This window comes from Hyperolius riggenbachi, chromosome 9 (assembly GCF_040937935.1).
Source record: "Hyperolius riggenbachi isolate aHypRig1 chromosome 9, aHypRig1.pri, whole genome shotgun sequence".
Classification (NCBI taxonomy): Eukaryota; Metazoa; Chordata; class Amphibia; order Anura; family Hyperoliidae; genus Hyperolius; species Hyperolius riggenbachi.
In genome coordinates this window covers 18,279,450-18,294,262 of record NC_090654.1, presented here as the reverse complement: position 1 = coordinate 18,294,262, position 14,813 = coordinate 18,279,450, and the positions used below count along the sequence as shown (strand labels likewise).

The following is a 14,813-nucleotide window of genomic DNA, read 5'->3' as shown; positions in this document are numbered from 1 at the left end:
GATATAGATCATTTCATTGTGATAAGTAGTGATAAAGTTATTGGCGAATGAATGGGCGGTGAAAGTTGCTCCGATGCATAAAGTTAACACTGTAGGCTGAAGTGGTTAATATATTGTTGGCCATTTGTAGTAATATAATTTACAGGCTTCTTTAGGCCTGGTCACACAGGCTTTTGGCAGCGACGCAATTAGACAATGCTAAATGATTTTCGGTGAATATCAAGAAAAGCCAGTACTGATGTTTAAGATACACTGTCCGTTTATTTGAATGTAAAGCGCTTGAGCAACTAACGCTAGGCACTATGCCTAATGCTGGTTCAATACTCATGTGAAAACGCCCTTATACATGTCAAACTGTGGCCCACAGGCCAAATTTGGCCCTCTGGAGCCATTAAATTTTGGCCCTGAAGTGGTTTCCCCACCTTTTGCATTATGTTTGGCCCTTTTAGACCATCAGGGAAGCTATTTTGGAGGTGAAACCCTAGAGTACCAGAAAAGCCATATGGGGAGGGGAAAAGCACTAAGCACCAGGGAACTGTATAGGGGAGGGAGGACCACTAGACACCGGAGAACTTTATAAGGGAGGAAGGTGGCCAGTAGACATTGAGGTTGGACTGTGACTAAGTCACAGTGTACAGTGTTCGACCCACTTTGTACTTGAGTTTGACAACCCTGGGTTTATGTATACATTTTAAAAAAATCCTATTTGGCTTGATAACTATGTTCCTCTGCATTCCTCAAAGGAGTTTTCTCATTCATGTTTGTTTTTCTCCCCTCTCTGCAGGCCAAACATGGCACTGGAGTCCCATGCACTGGCTCGGCACACCCTGCTGCAAACGCTCTATAAATTGTAACCCCCCAATCACGGCGCGGCTCTGATAACTGGCGCCCCAAGCTTCGAGCGACGCGGGAGGGATATTTAACTGAACGTTATAAGGAGATTCCACAGATTTGGGACTATGCTCCTTTTTGCGCTTACACACAAGCCCCTTTTCCAGTGTTCTGTTTACATAAATGAAGACTTGGAACACCTCTCCAATGCTTATAAAGCCCCGATAACCCTGGATTGGGATCTCAGGAAATCGACAAATATTTGAAGGGATGCCTGGAACCCCCCGGGCCACTTCAGCACCCGTGAGAATCGCCTTCAGTCCCGGGTCAAACAACAAGTCTTAAGGCTGAAAAAGTCTAGATCTGCAATAACTCGAAACTAAATGGTTGCAGCTATAGAACGCATGGATACATGCCTCTGCCTGGTCCGGGTGTTGGTGGGGGTTGAGAGCTTCTAAATGAGGTCTGTGAACAGAGGAAAATAATGATAAAAATGCCCAAAAAGTGTTACTGGTATGCACGGAATATGCCATTTATCAGACTTATAACCTATTCTATCAAAAGAAAATTATCAGTCAATGGCACAACTTGGAAAAGTCTATTTTCTGAATAAGCAGTTAAAATAGTGTGTACAATTCTGTCAACAGCCTGACAAGTTTTGTGAACGGTGTCCACTTCTTCAGAGGATGACGGATCAGTAAAGTGAATCAAATGTTCCATTCGGTGTTTACTTTGTAAGTAATGTGAAGCTTACGACCCCCACAAGCCAAAATAGATTTAGAGAGAAATCAAACGGCATGTTTCCAAACCCAGGTGGTGATCCTGTAATGAGGGCAGCTGCAGCGGCACACCAGCCTATGAGTGGATTACCAGGTTGGTTAGGACTGCTCCATGGCAATTTGCTTAGGTCGGCCTGCTCATCATTACAATTACATAACTAAGTTATGCTATTTACCATTATTTGGCTTGTGAAGAAATGGTAAGCTCAGCATTGCCTACAATAAAGCACTGACTCGATCATGTGGTTTTACGCCATCTGTTCACACCTGAAGAAGTGGATACTGTGCACGAAATGCTCATCACGCTGTAGGCAGAACTGTCCACGTGATTTCAGCAGCGTATTCAGAATCTCTTCCACACTGTGCCATCAAGTGTTGGTTGTGTTTTGATGGGATATGCTTATATATATTTGTTTTTGATTTGATACATGGTATTTTTCGTGCTTTCCTATAAAAGGGTGTGTTTTTATCACTATATTTACTTTCCTGTACTTTCATCATTCTCTATTTCTACACTACAACAGAGATAAGGAATATAGTCGGTATGCCGCTTGGGATTGGGCCAGTCAGATACAGTTGCTTTTGATTGGCCAAGTCCAGGCTGTATAGAAATAGAACATTAGCATGTAATCCCTTCAATCAAAGACACCTTATCACGGCTAACACCCCTGCAGCCGGACCAAGTGAGGATATCTGTCCGCGTATCCTCTGGCTGCAGACATTTTTTTTCTCACCCTTACCGAGGTGGCATGCTGCCTAATATGAAATCACATGGTGTGTCCTATCTGCAGTAGCGTGCAGTGAAATGTGGTGGTTAACGATATGCATTGCTGGTGTTTGTGTATGTATAGTAATAACAGTAAGATCTCAGTCTGTCCCACACGCAGTCCGCTATCCATACAATGCATACTGGGGGGTTATTTCTGGAAGGGTTGATAAGTAGGCATCCGCATATGAAAAGTTTTGAAGTAACCTCGTAACGCAGCATTTTAATCGTTGAAAAGTTTGGGGTACACAGACTACTTTCCTGCGATAGTTGAGTAGGGAGAATTAGAATAGGGTTAGGATAATAATCTCTGAAGCACGTGGCCTTCACACTAGAGGAATCTCAAATGTTACGTTATTTGTAAATAGCTTATCTATTTTTTTTTTTATTCCACAGGTTTAAATCCCTAGAGAGTTACAGCATTCATGTTACTTGGCTCTGTTTAATAAGGAGTCAGTCCTAGGCCATATACGCTTGTTTTGTCAGTTATTCTATTTAAATCATATTATAAAGTTACATTTAAAAAAAAAAGGGGGGGGGACTATTGGTTATACAGATATTGACGGTACCAGCTGTGTACTGGGGGAGGAGCCTTATGAATACAGGTAGCCTCTGAGAGTGCGGGATTCCTGCAGGAGGGTGTGCCAATACTGACGGTACCAGCTGTGTACTGGGGGAGGAGCCTTATGAATACAGGTAGCCTCTGAGAGTGCGGGATTCCTGCAGGAGGCTGTACCAAGCACTGACGGTACCAGCTGTGCACTGGGGGAGGAGCCTTATGAATACAGGTAGCCTCAGAGTGCAAGATTCCTGCAGGGGGGTGTGCCAAGCACTGACGGTACCAGCTGTGTACTGGGGGAGGGACCTAATCCATACAGGCTTACTTTAATAGTGACTAGATCTCTGTAGGGGTCGTCAATGATATGCAAATTTTTCCAAGTTTATGTAAATATTTGCAGCTTGAAAATGGACCAATCAAGTCCCACCCAGATTTGAATTGATTGGTCCATTTTTTAAGCTGCATATAAATTTGCATAAACTCTGAAATATTTGCATCTCATTGATCAGCACTGGTGGTCTGTAGATGTCACAGGCCAAAGTCTAACACTGATGCAGAGAATGTGTATAAAGGGAATGGAGGGAAACGTTTCTGTAAGTAAGATTTTCACTTTTCTTGATGGTGAAAGTAAAATCTGTTTCCATAGCAACCATAACATTATTACACTAAAGTCATAACCAGGCTCACCGTGCGATCCGGTGAACAGGGCCCGGCGAGGGCGTGAGCTGCGTAATGTGGACAGCCGGACTGTCGTAGCCTTATTTGCTTTCTGTTCAGGTTGGATAGAAATAGAGATGGTCGCTGAGATGCTGATATTTCTGGCTCGCATACAAATTGTATGCAGATTGGAGTCGGGGGTGATATAAAGCGTCAGTAAGGGCATTTCATTGGCCAGGTTCTTACTGTTTGAATTATATTTGCATGCAGTTTGGAAACCTCAGCATCTGATTGACCAGCTCTAGAACCGTTGAATGCTTCTTCTCCGCCATCTGGACTAGTTAGTTGTTTCTATAATTTGGCTTCAGAAGGACGTAAAACGTGGAGGATTCGGTCCAAAGAACCAAACTGGTGTGACCAGAATTCCCCAGATCCTGATGGAGTGTGTGGAGGTTCATATGATTTGAGAATGATCACTGTGTGCAGAAACAGCTCAAATCTGCTCTGTTCAGATCATTTACTGGTTCAATAAATTCATCCCGGTTTAACTTGTGTCTTTGTCCAGTTTTCATTATATCGGCATTCTCTCGTTCAGGAGCGCTTCAGACGGATGGCTCAGGGCAGTGATCTGCAAACTTGGCTCTCCAGCTGTTAAAGGATACCCGATGTGACATGTGACATGAGATAGACGTGTATGTACAGTGCCTAGCACACTAATAACTATGCTGTGTTCCTTTTCTTCTTTCTCTGCCTGAAAGAGTTAAATATCAGGTATGTAAGTGGCTGACTCAGTCCTGACAGGACAGGAAGTGACTACAGTGGGACCCTCACTGATAAGAAATTCCAACTATAAAACACCTTCCTAGCAGAAAATGGCTTCTGAGAGCGAGAAAGGGATAAAAAGGGGAATTTCTTATCAGTGAGGGTCACACTGTAGTCACTTCCTGTCTGAGTCAGGACTGAGTCAGCCACTTACATACCTGATATTTAACTCTTTCAGGCAGAGAAAGAAAAAAAGGAACACAGCCTAGTTATTTGTGTGCTAGGCACTGTACTTACCCATGTCTATCTCATCATGCCACATGTCAGTTCGGGTATCCTTTAAAGGGAAGGTTCAGGGAGGGGATTAAAAAAATAAAAATAAATTTCCACTTACCTGGGGCTTCCTCCAGCCCGTGGCAGGCAGGAGGTGCCCTCGCCGCAGCTCCGCAGGCTCCCGGTGGTCTCCGGTGCCCGACCTGGCCAGGCCGGCTGCCAGGTCGGGCTCTTCTGCGCTCCATTTCCTGGCACTTCTGCGTCCCACGCCGGCGCGCTGATGTCATCGGACGGCCGCCGTGCTGTACTGCGCATGCGCAGAACTACTGCGCCTGCGCAGTACAGCCCGGCGGACGTCAGCGCGCCGGTGTGGGACGCAGAAGTGCCAGGAAATGGAGCGCAGAAGAGGCCGGCCAGGTCGGGTCGGGCACCGGAGACCACCGGGAGCCTGCGGGGCGGCGGCGAGGGCACCTCCTGCCTGCCACGGGCTGGAGGAAGCCCCAGGTAAGTGGAAATTTATTTTTTTAATCCCCTCCCTGAACCTTCCCTTTAAGGAACTACAAGTTCCACAATGCATTTGCCTTTATCAATCATGACTGTGACTGTCAGACTCCTGCAATGCATTGTGGGACTTGTAGTTCCTTAAGGCGGATCCGAGATGAAAAACTATAACAAGTAACTTGTCTATATATTACAGTATATCTAAAGTTTAGATGGTTTGCACAGCAATCTAGCTGAAAACAGCTTCAACAGTATTTGGCTTGAGGAATTCCCTATAAACTATACGTAAGGAACACAATTATGCAAGGAGTAAAAGTTTATCTCGGATCCACTTTAACAGCTGGAGAGCCAAGTTTGCAGATTACTGGCTCGGGGCGACTCATTTTATCGCGGCCAAGTGGTGCTTTTGTGCTCCCGTCCAGAAAAGTGTTCATCATTTTTTGTTTTTGTTTGGTAGGGGCGTATCAATAGTTATAGCAAGTGCTATGGGACCTGGGACCATAGGGGGCCCAAGTGGTAATTGATGTATTAACTATTCATTTCCTGTTTCTCCACCCCTCTGACTTTATTTCAGTGCCTATAGGCTGTTGCAGTGTACATTGCATAGGAATGCGCATTGCCTATTCCATATGGTAGGGACAGGTGGCATTGCTTAAAGGACAACTGAACTGAGAAGAATATGGAGGCTGCCATATTTCCTTTTAAACAATACAAGTTGTCTGGCAGCCCTGCTGATCTATTTGGCTGCAGCAGTGTCTGTATTGCACCAGAAACAAGCATGCAGCTAATCCTGTCAGATCTGATAATGTCAGAAGCACCTGATCTGCTGAATGCTTGTTCAGGGTCTATGGCTAAATGTATTAGAGGCAAAGGATCAGCAGGACAGCCAGGGAACTGGTATTGCTTAAAGAGTAACTATCAGGCTGCAGAAGCTAATTTAAACCTCTATTCTCCTGTGTTAAATAGTTTAGAAGAAAGCCAAAAAGGCAATAGTGAAGATAAAAATCACTCTTTCATTTGATGTGTGCTTATCAGCAAAGCTGTTAGACCCAAGCTCTTAAGAGGACGCAAGCCGCAAACCATACTGCAAAGCATTCTGGGGCCCTTCCCTCGGCTGCTAATGAGAAGTTACAGGGTCAAGTAACAATAGCATGTAACTCAGTCCAGCACACAGCACTGATAAATCTCCTGGCAGAGTACACTGCAGCAGTCTGCTATTGTTCCTAGCCACATGGCTCATTAATATTCACTGCAAACTAGTGTTATTCAGTACAAGCTTTTCTGTCATCAGGAAGCAGGGAGGACATGACGACACATTTGGCTTCATAGGAGACAGACAAACATGGAACCTGCCATGAGCTGTCAGGAGCATCATTCTCTGCATATACTATATAAAAATTCTGTGAAATCCAAACGTGGACAGTGAAATGCATATGTAATGTAAGTACAGCCTATATTTAGCTACTGATATGTGTTTATTTTCTCTGAGACCTTATACCTAACAGCTCCTCTTTAAAAGAAAATGTCACCCTCCATATCCCCCTGACTACAGATGGCACCCTGCTGGTCTATTTGGCTGCAGTAGTGTCTGAATCACACCAGAAACAAGCATGCAGCTTTATCTTGTCAGATTTGACAATAATGCCAAACACCTGATCTTCTGCATGCTTGTTCAGGGTCTGTGGCTAACAGTATAAAAGGCTGAGGATCAGCAGGCCAGCCAGGTAACTGTTATTACTTAAAAAGAATAAATATGGCAGCCTCCTGGTTGGTTATAGGGTTATTCATATACAGTATAACCATAGGTTGCATTAGAGTTGAATAAATTAATCTGATTAAAATATGAAAAAGTTTACAAAAAAAGGTCAGACTATGATGCAACCCAGAGACTCGCTTAGGATGGATATGACTATTTTCTCATTTGGGTCACATAACTGCCGAGTTTGAAAAAAAAAATGAAAAATTGAAGTGTACTGCTAAAGTATGCTTCCGCGACGTGTAAAACATGTGGCAGGCATTTTAACCACCTAACGCCAATCGGTGGCTGCAAGTTCACTCCCCCAGGACCGCGTAACGCCAACTGGCATCAAGTCCTGGGGGAGTGGTTTGAAGGGGATGGTGTGCATGGAAGTTGAAGGATGGAGCAAAGCTCTGACATCAGCCTGCTAGCCTGTGATAGTGGCTCGCAGGCTGATAGAAATAATAAATAAAATGTTTCTAACGCTTGTACAGCGCTGTGATCTAAAGCAGCCGCTGTATGGGGGACACCTCTGTCCCTGAGCTGTTCCCAGCAGAGGCTTACAGTCACCTCTCATAGGCTGATGCCTATGAATGACGATCACGCTGATTGGCTCTCCAGTGGGAGGGAAGGAATTTTAAAAAAAAATCATTAATTTTTTTAAAAGAGGTTATAAATTAATTTAAAAAAAACAAAGTTGCAACCCGAATCAGATGCCACCAACAAAGAGCTCTGTTGTTGGTAACAAAAGGGGGGCAAGATTCATTTGTGTGCGAGGTTATATGGCTCTGCCGCGAGCTTTTAACGCTGCAGAGCACTAGATTGTAAAAAATACCCTGGTCACCTGGGAGGGGGGTTTAATCTCCCTGGTGGTACGCAGATGTGGCGGCTGCGTCCGCAGGAGCAAATTTTTTTAATTAGAGGTGGTTTTTGATGTTCGCAAGCACTAGGCTAGCTAATTGTGCCCCCCAGTACCGGTCTGACCCCCCGATCACCGCCGGCAACACTCATCCGTCCGCGAGAGCCGCAGCTTCACTCATCGCTATGGTGACGATCAGACTTGACGTCATGACATCATGTGCAGTTCCGATCCTCCCCCTAATGAAGTCAGGTGCTGATTGTGAGGCTGTGCCATCGCGGGATCCCCCTTTGGGGAGGGTATGTATACCGGAGGTGATTGGCGGCGATCAGCGGGGACCAGAGGCACTTGGGGGACATGGGTAGCTAGCTAGCTATCGATCCAGTGAAGCAAAGACTGGATCTGCTTGGCATAAAATGCCAATGTGAACCGAGCCCAACTCAGAATTATTTGCATCTCATTAACTGTTCCCTATCCAGCATTCCTTGTGTGGACTCCAGCCTAGTACACACACTTTATTTTGATTGGCCAATGACCAATTTTACCACCTCCATGTAGTATGGGGACCAACAGATATTCAATACTATGCTCAAATTGTGTAGCTAAGCCCTCATACATACTACATGAAGGTGGTTAAATCGGGCAGTCATTGGCCAATAAAAATAGGATGTGTGTACCAGGCTTAGAGGGACTCCGAGCACCTCTCATGGGCGTGCCTTTAAGCCAGACGACTTCTAACAAAGTCGTGCTATGACCCCTCTGGAGAAGCCTCTTGCAATGGCCATGCGTGTCACTTCCTCTTCCTGCTTCATTCAGTGATGCACTTCTCTAACAGAGAAGACAGGGGTGACCCGGAAATTATAACAGCCAAGATGGCAGCTGGGATTTTTTAATTGAAATCAAACAAAAACTATTTGGTGTAGACCGGTGATTCAGGCATCAAATGAAAGAGGAGAGCACAAGCTACAGAAATGTATGTATACTTTGCAGTACTGGTCGGAGCCTTAAAGGCATGCCTGTGAGAAGTGCTCGGAGTCTCTTTAAGAGTCACAGCATCTGATCTGCATACTTGGTCTGGGCCAGTAACTTAAAGCGGATCTGAGATGAAAAACTAACTATAACAAGCAACTTGTCTATACATCTTATCTAAAGTTTAGATAGTTTACACAGCAAATCTAGCTGCAAACAGCTTTAATAGAATAAGATTATTTCTTCCTGTGATAAAATGACAGTACTCAGCCTCTGAAAAAAACCTAATCCCCCCTCCTCCCTCTGAAATCTCTGGCTAGTAATACCTCCCCCTCCTCCTGCCCAGACTGAGCTCCCATGAGCTCTTGATACTGCCAAGGCTCTCTGAAAAGCTGTGGGCGAGGCTTCTTCAGTTTATAGGGAATTAGAGCATTCAAACAAAAGTATTTGGCTTGATAAAAGCCCTATCAACTACTGTATATGAAAGGAACACAATTTATGCAATGAGTAAAAGTTCATCTCGGATCCACTTTAAATAAACCTGAGACTGGGGGCTGGTGAGTGGGTGGTTTAACTTGCTTACCAGGGGATTCTTACAGCCCTTCATAGTCTTTAACCAATTAAGGACCACAGGCTTACACCCCCCTAGTGACCAGGCGATTTTTTTTTTTTTTTAGGGACTGTTTTTACTTGAGCCACACTCGTCTGGCACTTCCGGGTCTGCTGCTACGTAGATGAGTGCCATGCAGCGCAAGCAATTTGGCCAGTGGCGTTATTGTACCCCATGGCAGAGTTTCCCCGTGCGATTTGCCTGCGGGGAAATGGGCTCTCACAATTCAGTGCTCTGCAGGTTTAACAGCTCGCTGCAGGGTCGTATAACCTCGCACACAAATTAATATTACCTCCTTTACCACCTACAGAGCTTTCTGTTGGTGGCATTTGATTGCTGGTGTGATGGTTTTTTTTATTAATTTTCTTTTTCATTACATTGTTATTTTTCTTTTATTTCCCACCCTCACCCTGAGATCCAATCATTGATCACCTCTCATAAGCATCTGCCTAGGAGAGGGGATCACATTTGGGGACAGCTTTGTCACTAAGCTGTCCCCTTACAGTGCTGCTGTAAGGAGACAGCTTAGATAGCAGCGCTGTATAAAGAAAGGTTTTCCTTCTACAGCATGCTAGCTGCGATTGCGTGCTAGTAGCCTGCTTACAGAGCAGAGCTCCGTAACTAAAGTGGGGATGCGCCCGTGATCCTTGCTAATCTCCACCCACCGCTCCTGATGCCGATCAGCGTGGAGCTGTCCTGGGGCTGTCGCTGCGATCACGGCGTGGAGCGGTCGGCAAGAAGTTAAAAGGAAATAAATATGGCAGCCTCCATGTTTATCTCACTTCAGTTTCCCTTTAAGCTCTCTGTGTTCTTCAGGTCGCATTCATTGCTCCAGTCACATGACAAGACAAATAACATTTATATCACGCTTTTCTCCTGGCGGACTCAAAGCGCCAGAGCAGCAGCCACAAGGATGCACTCTATAGGCAGTAGCAGTGTTAGGGAGACTTGCCTAAGGTCTCCTACTGAATAGGTGCTGGCTTACTGAACAGGCAGAGCAGAGATTTGAACCCAGGTTTCCTGTGTCAGAGGCCCTTAACCATTACACCATCCGGCCACCATCTGTGGTCAGCGTCATTCTGTGCATGCGCAGTAACAAGTCTGTATGACCTGCACACTACACTCCCAGCTGACAGCAGCACATCTGAGACTGGGGGGGGGGGAATCTGGATGAAGTCCCTGGCAAATAAAAGTCAACCCGGCCAATCTCAGGTACACCCTATAGTATTACAGGCACAGAAGTTAGGCAACTAGAATGTTTATTAGAGAGTGAAGATGGCAGCCTCCTTATTCTTCTCACTTCAGGTTCCCTTCAACATATCAGGTTTTGTGGAGTCTTCCCAATATGCAGTTTTGGAAATGTTCTCACCTTGTCATCTGGCCGTCACAATTCAACCAAGTCATTCAGATCCATGAGCTGGTCCATGCTTTCCTGCCTCCAAGCCATCATCTTCCAGAACTGACCACTTTCTTACCATCTAATGTATCCCCACCCTATACAGCTGCCACTGTGACAAGTCATTGAAGTCACCATTGGCTTTAATCATGTTACCGATTGGTGTATGAAAAATAGCCTAATGCGGGGAATACACAGGTCGTTTTTTTTCCACTCAATTCTCTTATCTTTTTCCATTCACCTCAATCAGGAATTAAAGTGAACCTCCGGACTAAAAATCGACTCAGCAGCACTGAAAAGGCTTGGTGTTTCTTTAACAGTTTCAAGGCATCAGAACTTTGTTTCCCTTATACAAGCCTCATTTTTAGCTGCACAGAAGAAAACTGCCCAGGCTTTTTTCTCCTGATGCTGTGCAAAGCATGATGGGATTTATGATGTTGTTCTCTTTCTGCTGTTTTGGTGCAAATTTTTTTTTTCACATTTTGAATTTGACATTTGAAGCCTAGCGTGTGCAGCTGGGAGGGGTAATCAGTACACAGGACAGTTGGAACTGTGTCTCCTGCTCCATCACCTCCTTTCAACCAAAATGATGGCTGCCCCCATGACAAAGATGGCAGCCCCCATGAATCACAAACATTCGCCTGTTCTTTTAAAACAGGATGGGTAAGATTATATTACCTATCTATTCTAATTAACATAACTAATGTAACTTGATGAAAGTATGTTTGTTTAGGCCAAAGTTCCCCTTTAAGAGACAAAACAATCAAATGAGAGATCGTACATGTCAGAAATGATCTATCTGGCTAAAAAACAAACCATGAATTCCCAGCATTAGGGCCCTTTTCCACTGACTGCTTTTGCATTTTTGGATCGCCTCAATTTGCCAATTGCAAGGGCACACCAAACACATGGTAATCACGGTACCCTTTTTTCATTAGTGTCCTAATGCCTGCTACACACCATGCAATTTCCATCAGATTTATTTATATAGCACTGACGTCTTCCACAGTACAGAGTATATATTGTCTTGTCACTAACTGTCCTCAGAGGTGCTCACAATCTAATCCCTACCATAGTCATATGTTTCATGTACATTCTCTGCTTCAAAGGAGCAATTCTTTCCTCCCATTGGAGGTACAGTACAAGCATATGCACATTTGGTGGACTACAAGGTTAAGTGTACCTTAGGGCTGCATAGCCCGGTTGGACAAACTGCCGGTACGGTATCCAGGGCTCTATAAAAATCGCAGCCATCACTAAAAGGAGACAGCAATCGCTCGCTTCCTGTGAGTGGGTCTGATACCTCCGCAGGCGGGACTTGCATCACATGTCCTCCAAGACTTTCTGCTCACACTTGGGCCAATCATCTGTATCTGTAATGCGAGTGGCTCCAATACCTCTGTGGGCGGGACTTAGCACTCTCCTCTACTCTCCTTAGTTTTGCAATGAGACGACCCACTCTGATCCTGCAAGTGAAAGTAGCCTGTACTGCGCGCCACATGCTATCAGGAGCATCATTGCTAACAAGGGAAGAGATACCCAGGAGTGCATACCATCCTGTGGCAGCAGACCATGGGTTTCACATTGACATATAATCCATGCACTACCCAGCCAAAAAATGTTTACTACAACAAGAGTTTTATTATATCTGGGTTTTTTTATACCGGGCTTTGCTCCCATAGACTTATAATGGAGATTGGTCTGGACTTGGAGAGGTAGTTTACTATCCCTGAATGTTTACTATGCCTGAGTTTATTATGACGAGATGATACTGTATATCTATACATTCATCTTGTAAAAGTTCGAGCATCTGATAATTGGTCAAACTTTCTGTCTATGACCACCCATGGTTCAGTGGTCAGCTCTGGGTTGGAACAGGACTTCAAAAAAACTAGCCAAACGTCCTGCTTGACGTTCCACTTCTTTACCACTTAATTGGAGAAAAGTGGAGGTGGAACACTGAAGCGAAGGAATGAGAACACTGAAGCGAAGGAATGAGAACACTGAAGCGAAGGAATGAGAACACTGAAGCGAAGGAATGACCTACATCATCCCTGAAGGAGCTCAGTCACAGTGCTTGCCTTAACATTCACCTGCATAGATCACACATCGATAGTCTGGAAGGTGTGATTCGGTGGTGGACTCAAATGTGAGGAGGTAGGAAATGTGTAGACAAAAAGCAGACATTTACGTACTGGTCTCAAAATATACACATTATATATTATTCATATATATATACACACAGCTATAGGATATATACGGAGATGGACCATCCAGTCTTGTGAGCCAAACGAACTCTGTCTGGCCAACTAAAGAGACAGAATGAGACTAGTTCAGCTGAACCATAAAAAGCAACAAAATAATTCTCCAGTGTTTCGTGACCTCGGATTCCTCCCGTTGCATCAAACTACATTCAAGCTGGATTGAAACTCCGGAGATCGGAGTATCCACAAGAGTTTCTCGAGAGAGAGAGAGTTCTTGGCAGTAGAAGAATAACAGAATAGTGCACGGCAGGAGTGAAGCTCTGTCAGACGCCATAGGGTCTGCAGAAGAGGACAACCCTCATCATCAACCATCAATGTCCCAGCTGAGTAGGGTTTGCAGAAGAGGACAACCCTCATCAACCATCAATGTCCTAGCTGAAAAGGGTCTGCAGAAGAGGACAACCCTCATCATCCATCAATGTCCCAGCTGAAAAGGTGGTGCTTCACCAACATGTCCTGAACACCTTCCTTCAGTGGTTTCTTCTCCTTTTCCTGAAAAATAATTTAAATTTGAATTGGAGATCCAAGTTGCAATCATAACATACATAAAATTCTCCATCAAAGGCAAACTAGGATAATTGTTGTCCAAGATGACCAACATTGCTGGAGATAGAGGCCCCCAAGATGTATAAACAAAAAGACAAATGTTGGTCTTGCCTTAAGGACACACTCAAGTGGGATTAAAAAAAAGCACAAGGTTACACAACACGTTTCACGATCGTACGACCACTTCTTCAGGTCAATACTGAGTGCTAGGGATGAGTGAGAATGAACTTGCAAAAAACGAGAACTTCCAGCAAAGTGCGAGAGGCGAGAGCAGGTAATGCGGGGTTAACTCCCCTGGCTACCACATGCAATCTGGTGTATTCCATCACCTTACCCTTCCGGCTCTAAGTGCGGAAGTGTATGCAAATGGAGCGCACCGGAATGCAGGTCGGAGGGGATGTTTAACCCCCATTTCCTGCTCTCATCTCCCGCACTCTACAGGAAGTTCTTGCTTTTCGCGAGCACGTTCTCGCTCATCCCTGTTGACTGCCTATCTGAGGATGTGCTGAGCTGGGAGTAACTGCATGGAAGAGGCACTCAATATTGACTTGAAAAGTTCGTACAACCAGGAAACGCGTTGTCTGACCTTAAGCTTTTTGAATCTCACTTGAGCGTATCCTTAAGATAAGACCAACACTTGCCTTTTTCAGACTTTTTGATAGTTGTTTTATACCCCTTGGGTGGTGGTGGGTGGGATTTTGTTAGATTTTCTTGTTCATACTTGCACATCAATCATCACCTTTCTGAGAACGGCCTCCTTCTGACCTCCAAAGGCCGAGTGGGGATGATACCCTCCCAGATGCTCAAACTGTGGTGGCCTGGATGCAACCCTGACTTGTGAGTATCCATTCGCTAGACACCCCACCCCACACTATAGATTGGGCTGCTGATGTCCCAGTCTTTCACCCTCTCGTCATCTTCATCTAGAGTGGTCTAAGATTAGGTTCACACCCCTCATAAAAAGGGACTGGATCTCAGAACGCAGACAGGTAAATGGAAATATTGATGAATTCTATGTTATCTATACTAGGCTCTGTTCAGAAATGTATATTTTCCATGTATTCCTCATCTCTGCAGGGGTAGCGGAAGGCAAAGTCCCATGGGTGACTTCAGAGGCAACTTGGTTATACTGTACAGCAGCCGGTGTTCTGTCCAAACTCCTCCCTCTCTCCCACAGGATGTAATCTGGGAGGGGCCACCTTATCCTGTGAGCTGACCCCGCCCACCTAAGGGAGGAGTGTGGGAGGGCCAGGTGATGCCCCTGTGTAGTGGAAGGAAGCCCCACTCTGCTGACAGCTCTATA

General features: G+C 45.0%; 2 protein-coding genes across 9 annotated transcripts in view; one reads left to right on the top strand and one right to left on the bottom strand.

The window, feature by feature from the left end:
• Positions 1–4,140, top strand: part of RANGAP1 (Ran GTPase activating protein 1) — a 79,554-nt gene extending 75,414 nt beyond the window's left edge. For both annotated transcript variants that reach the window (XM_068252045.1, XM_068252044.1), the window contains exon 16: positions 785–4,140. In XM_068252045.1, coding sequence (XP_068108146.1) covers positions 785–854 — 70 coding nt within the window. In that variant the 3' untranslated portion in view covers positions 855–4,140. The remainder of the gene's footprint in view (positions 1–784) is intronic.
• Positions 4,141–11,664: 7,524 nt separating this feature from the next.
• Positions 11,665–14,813, bottom strand: part of SGSM3 (small G protein signaling modulator 3) — a 72,617-nt gene continuing 69,468 nt past the window's right edge. For all 7 annotated transcript variants that reach the window (XM_068252034.1, XM_068252037.1, XM_068252038.1 and 4 more), the window contains one exon: positions 11,665–13,456. In XM_068252034.1, coding sequence (XP_068108135.1) covers positions 13,373–13,456 — 84 coding nt within the window. In that variant the 3' untranslated portion in view covers positions 11,665–13,372. The remainder of the gene's footprint in view (positions 13,457–14,813) is intronic.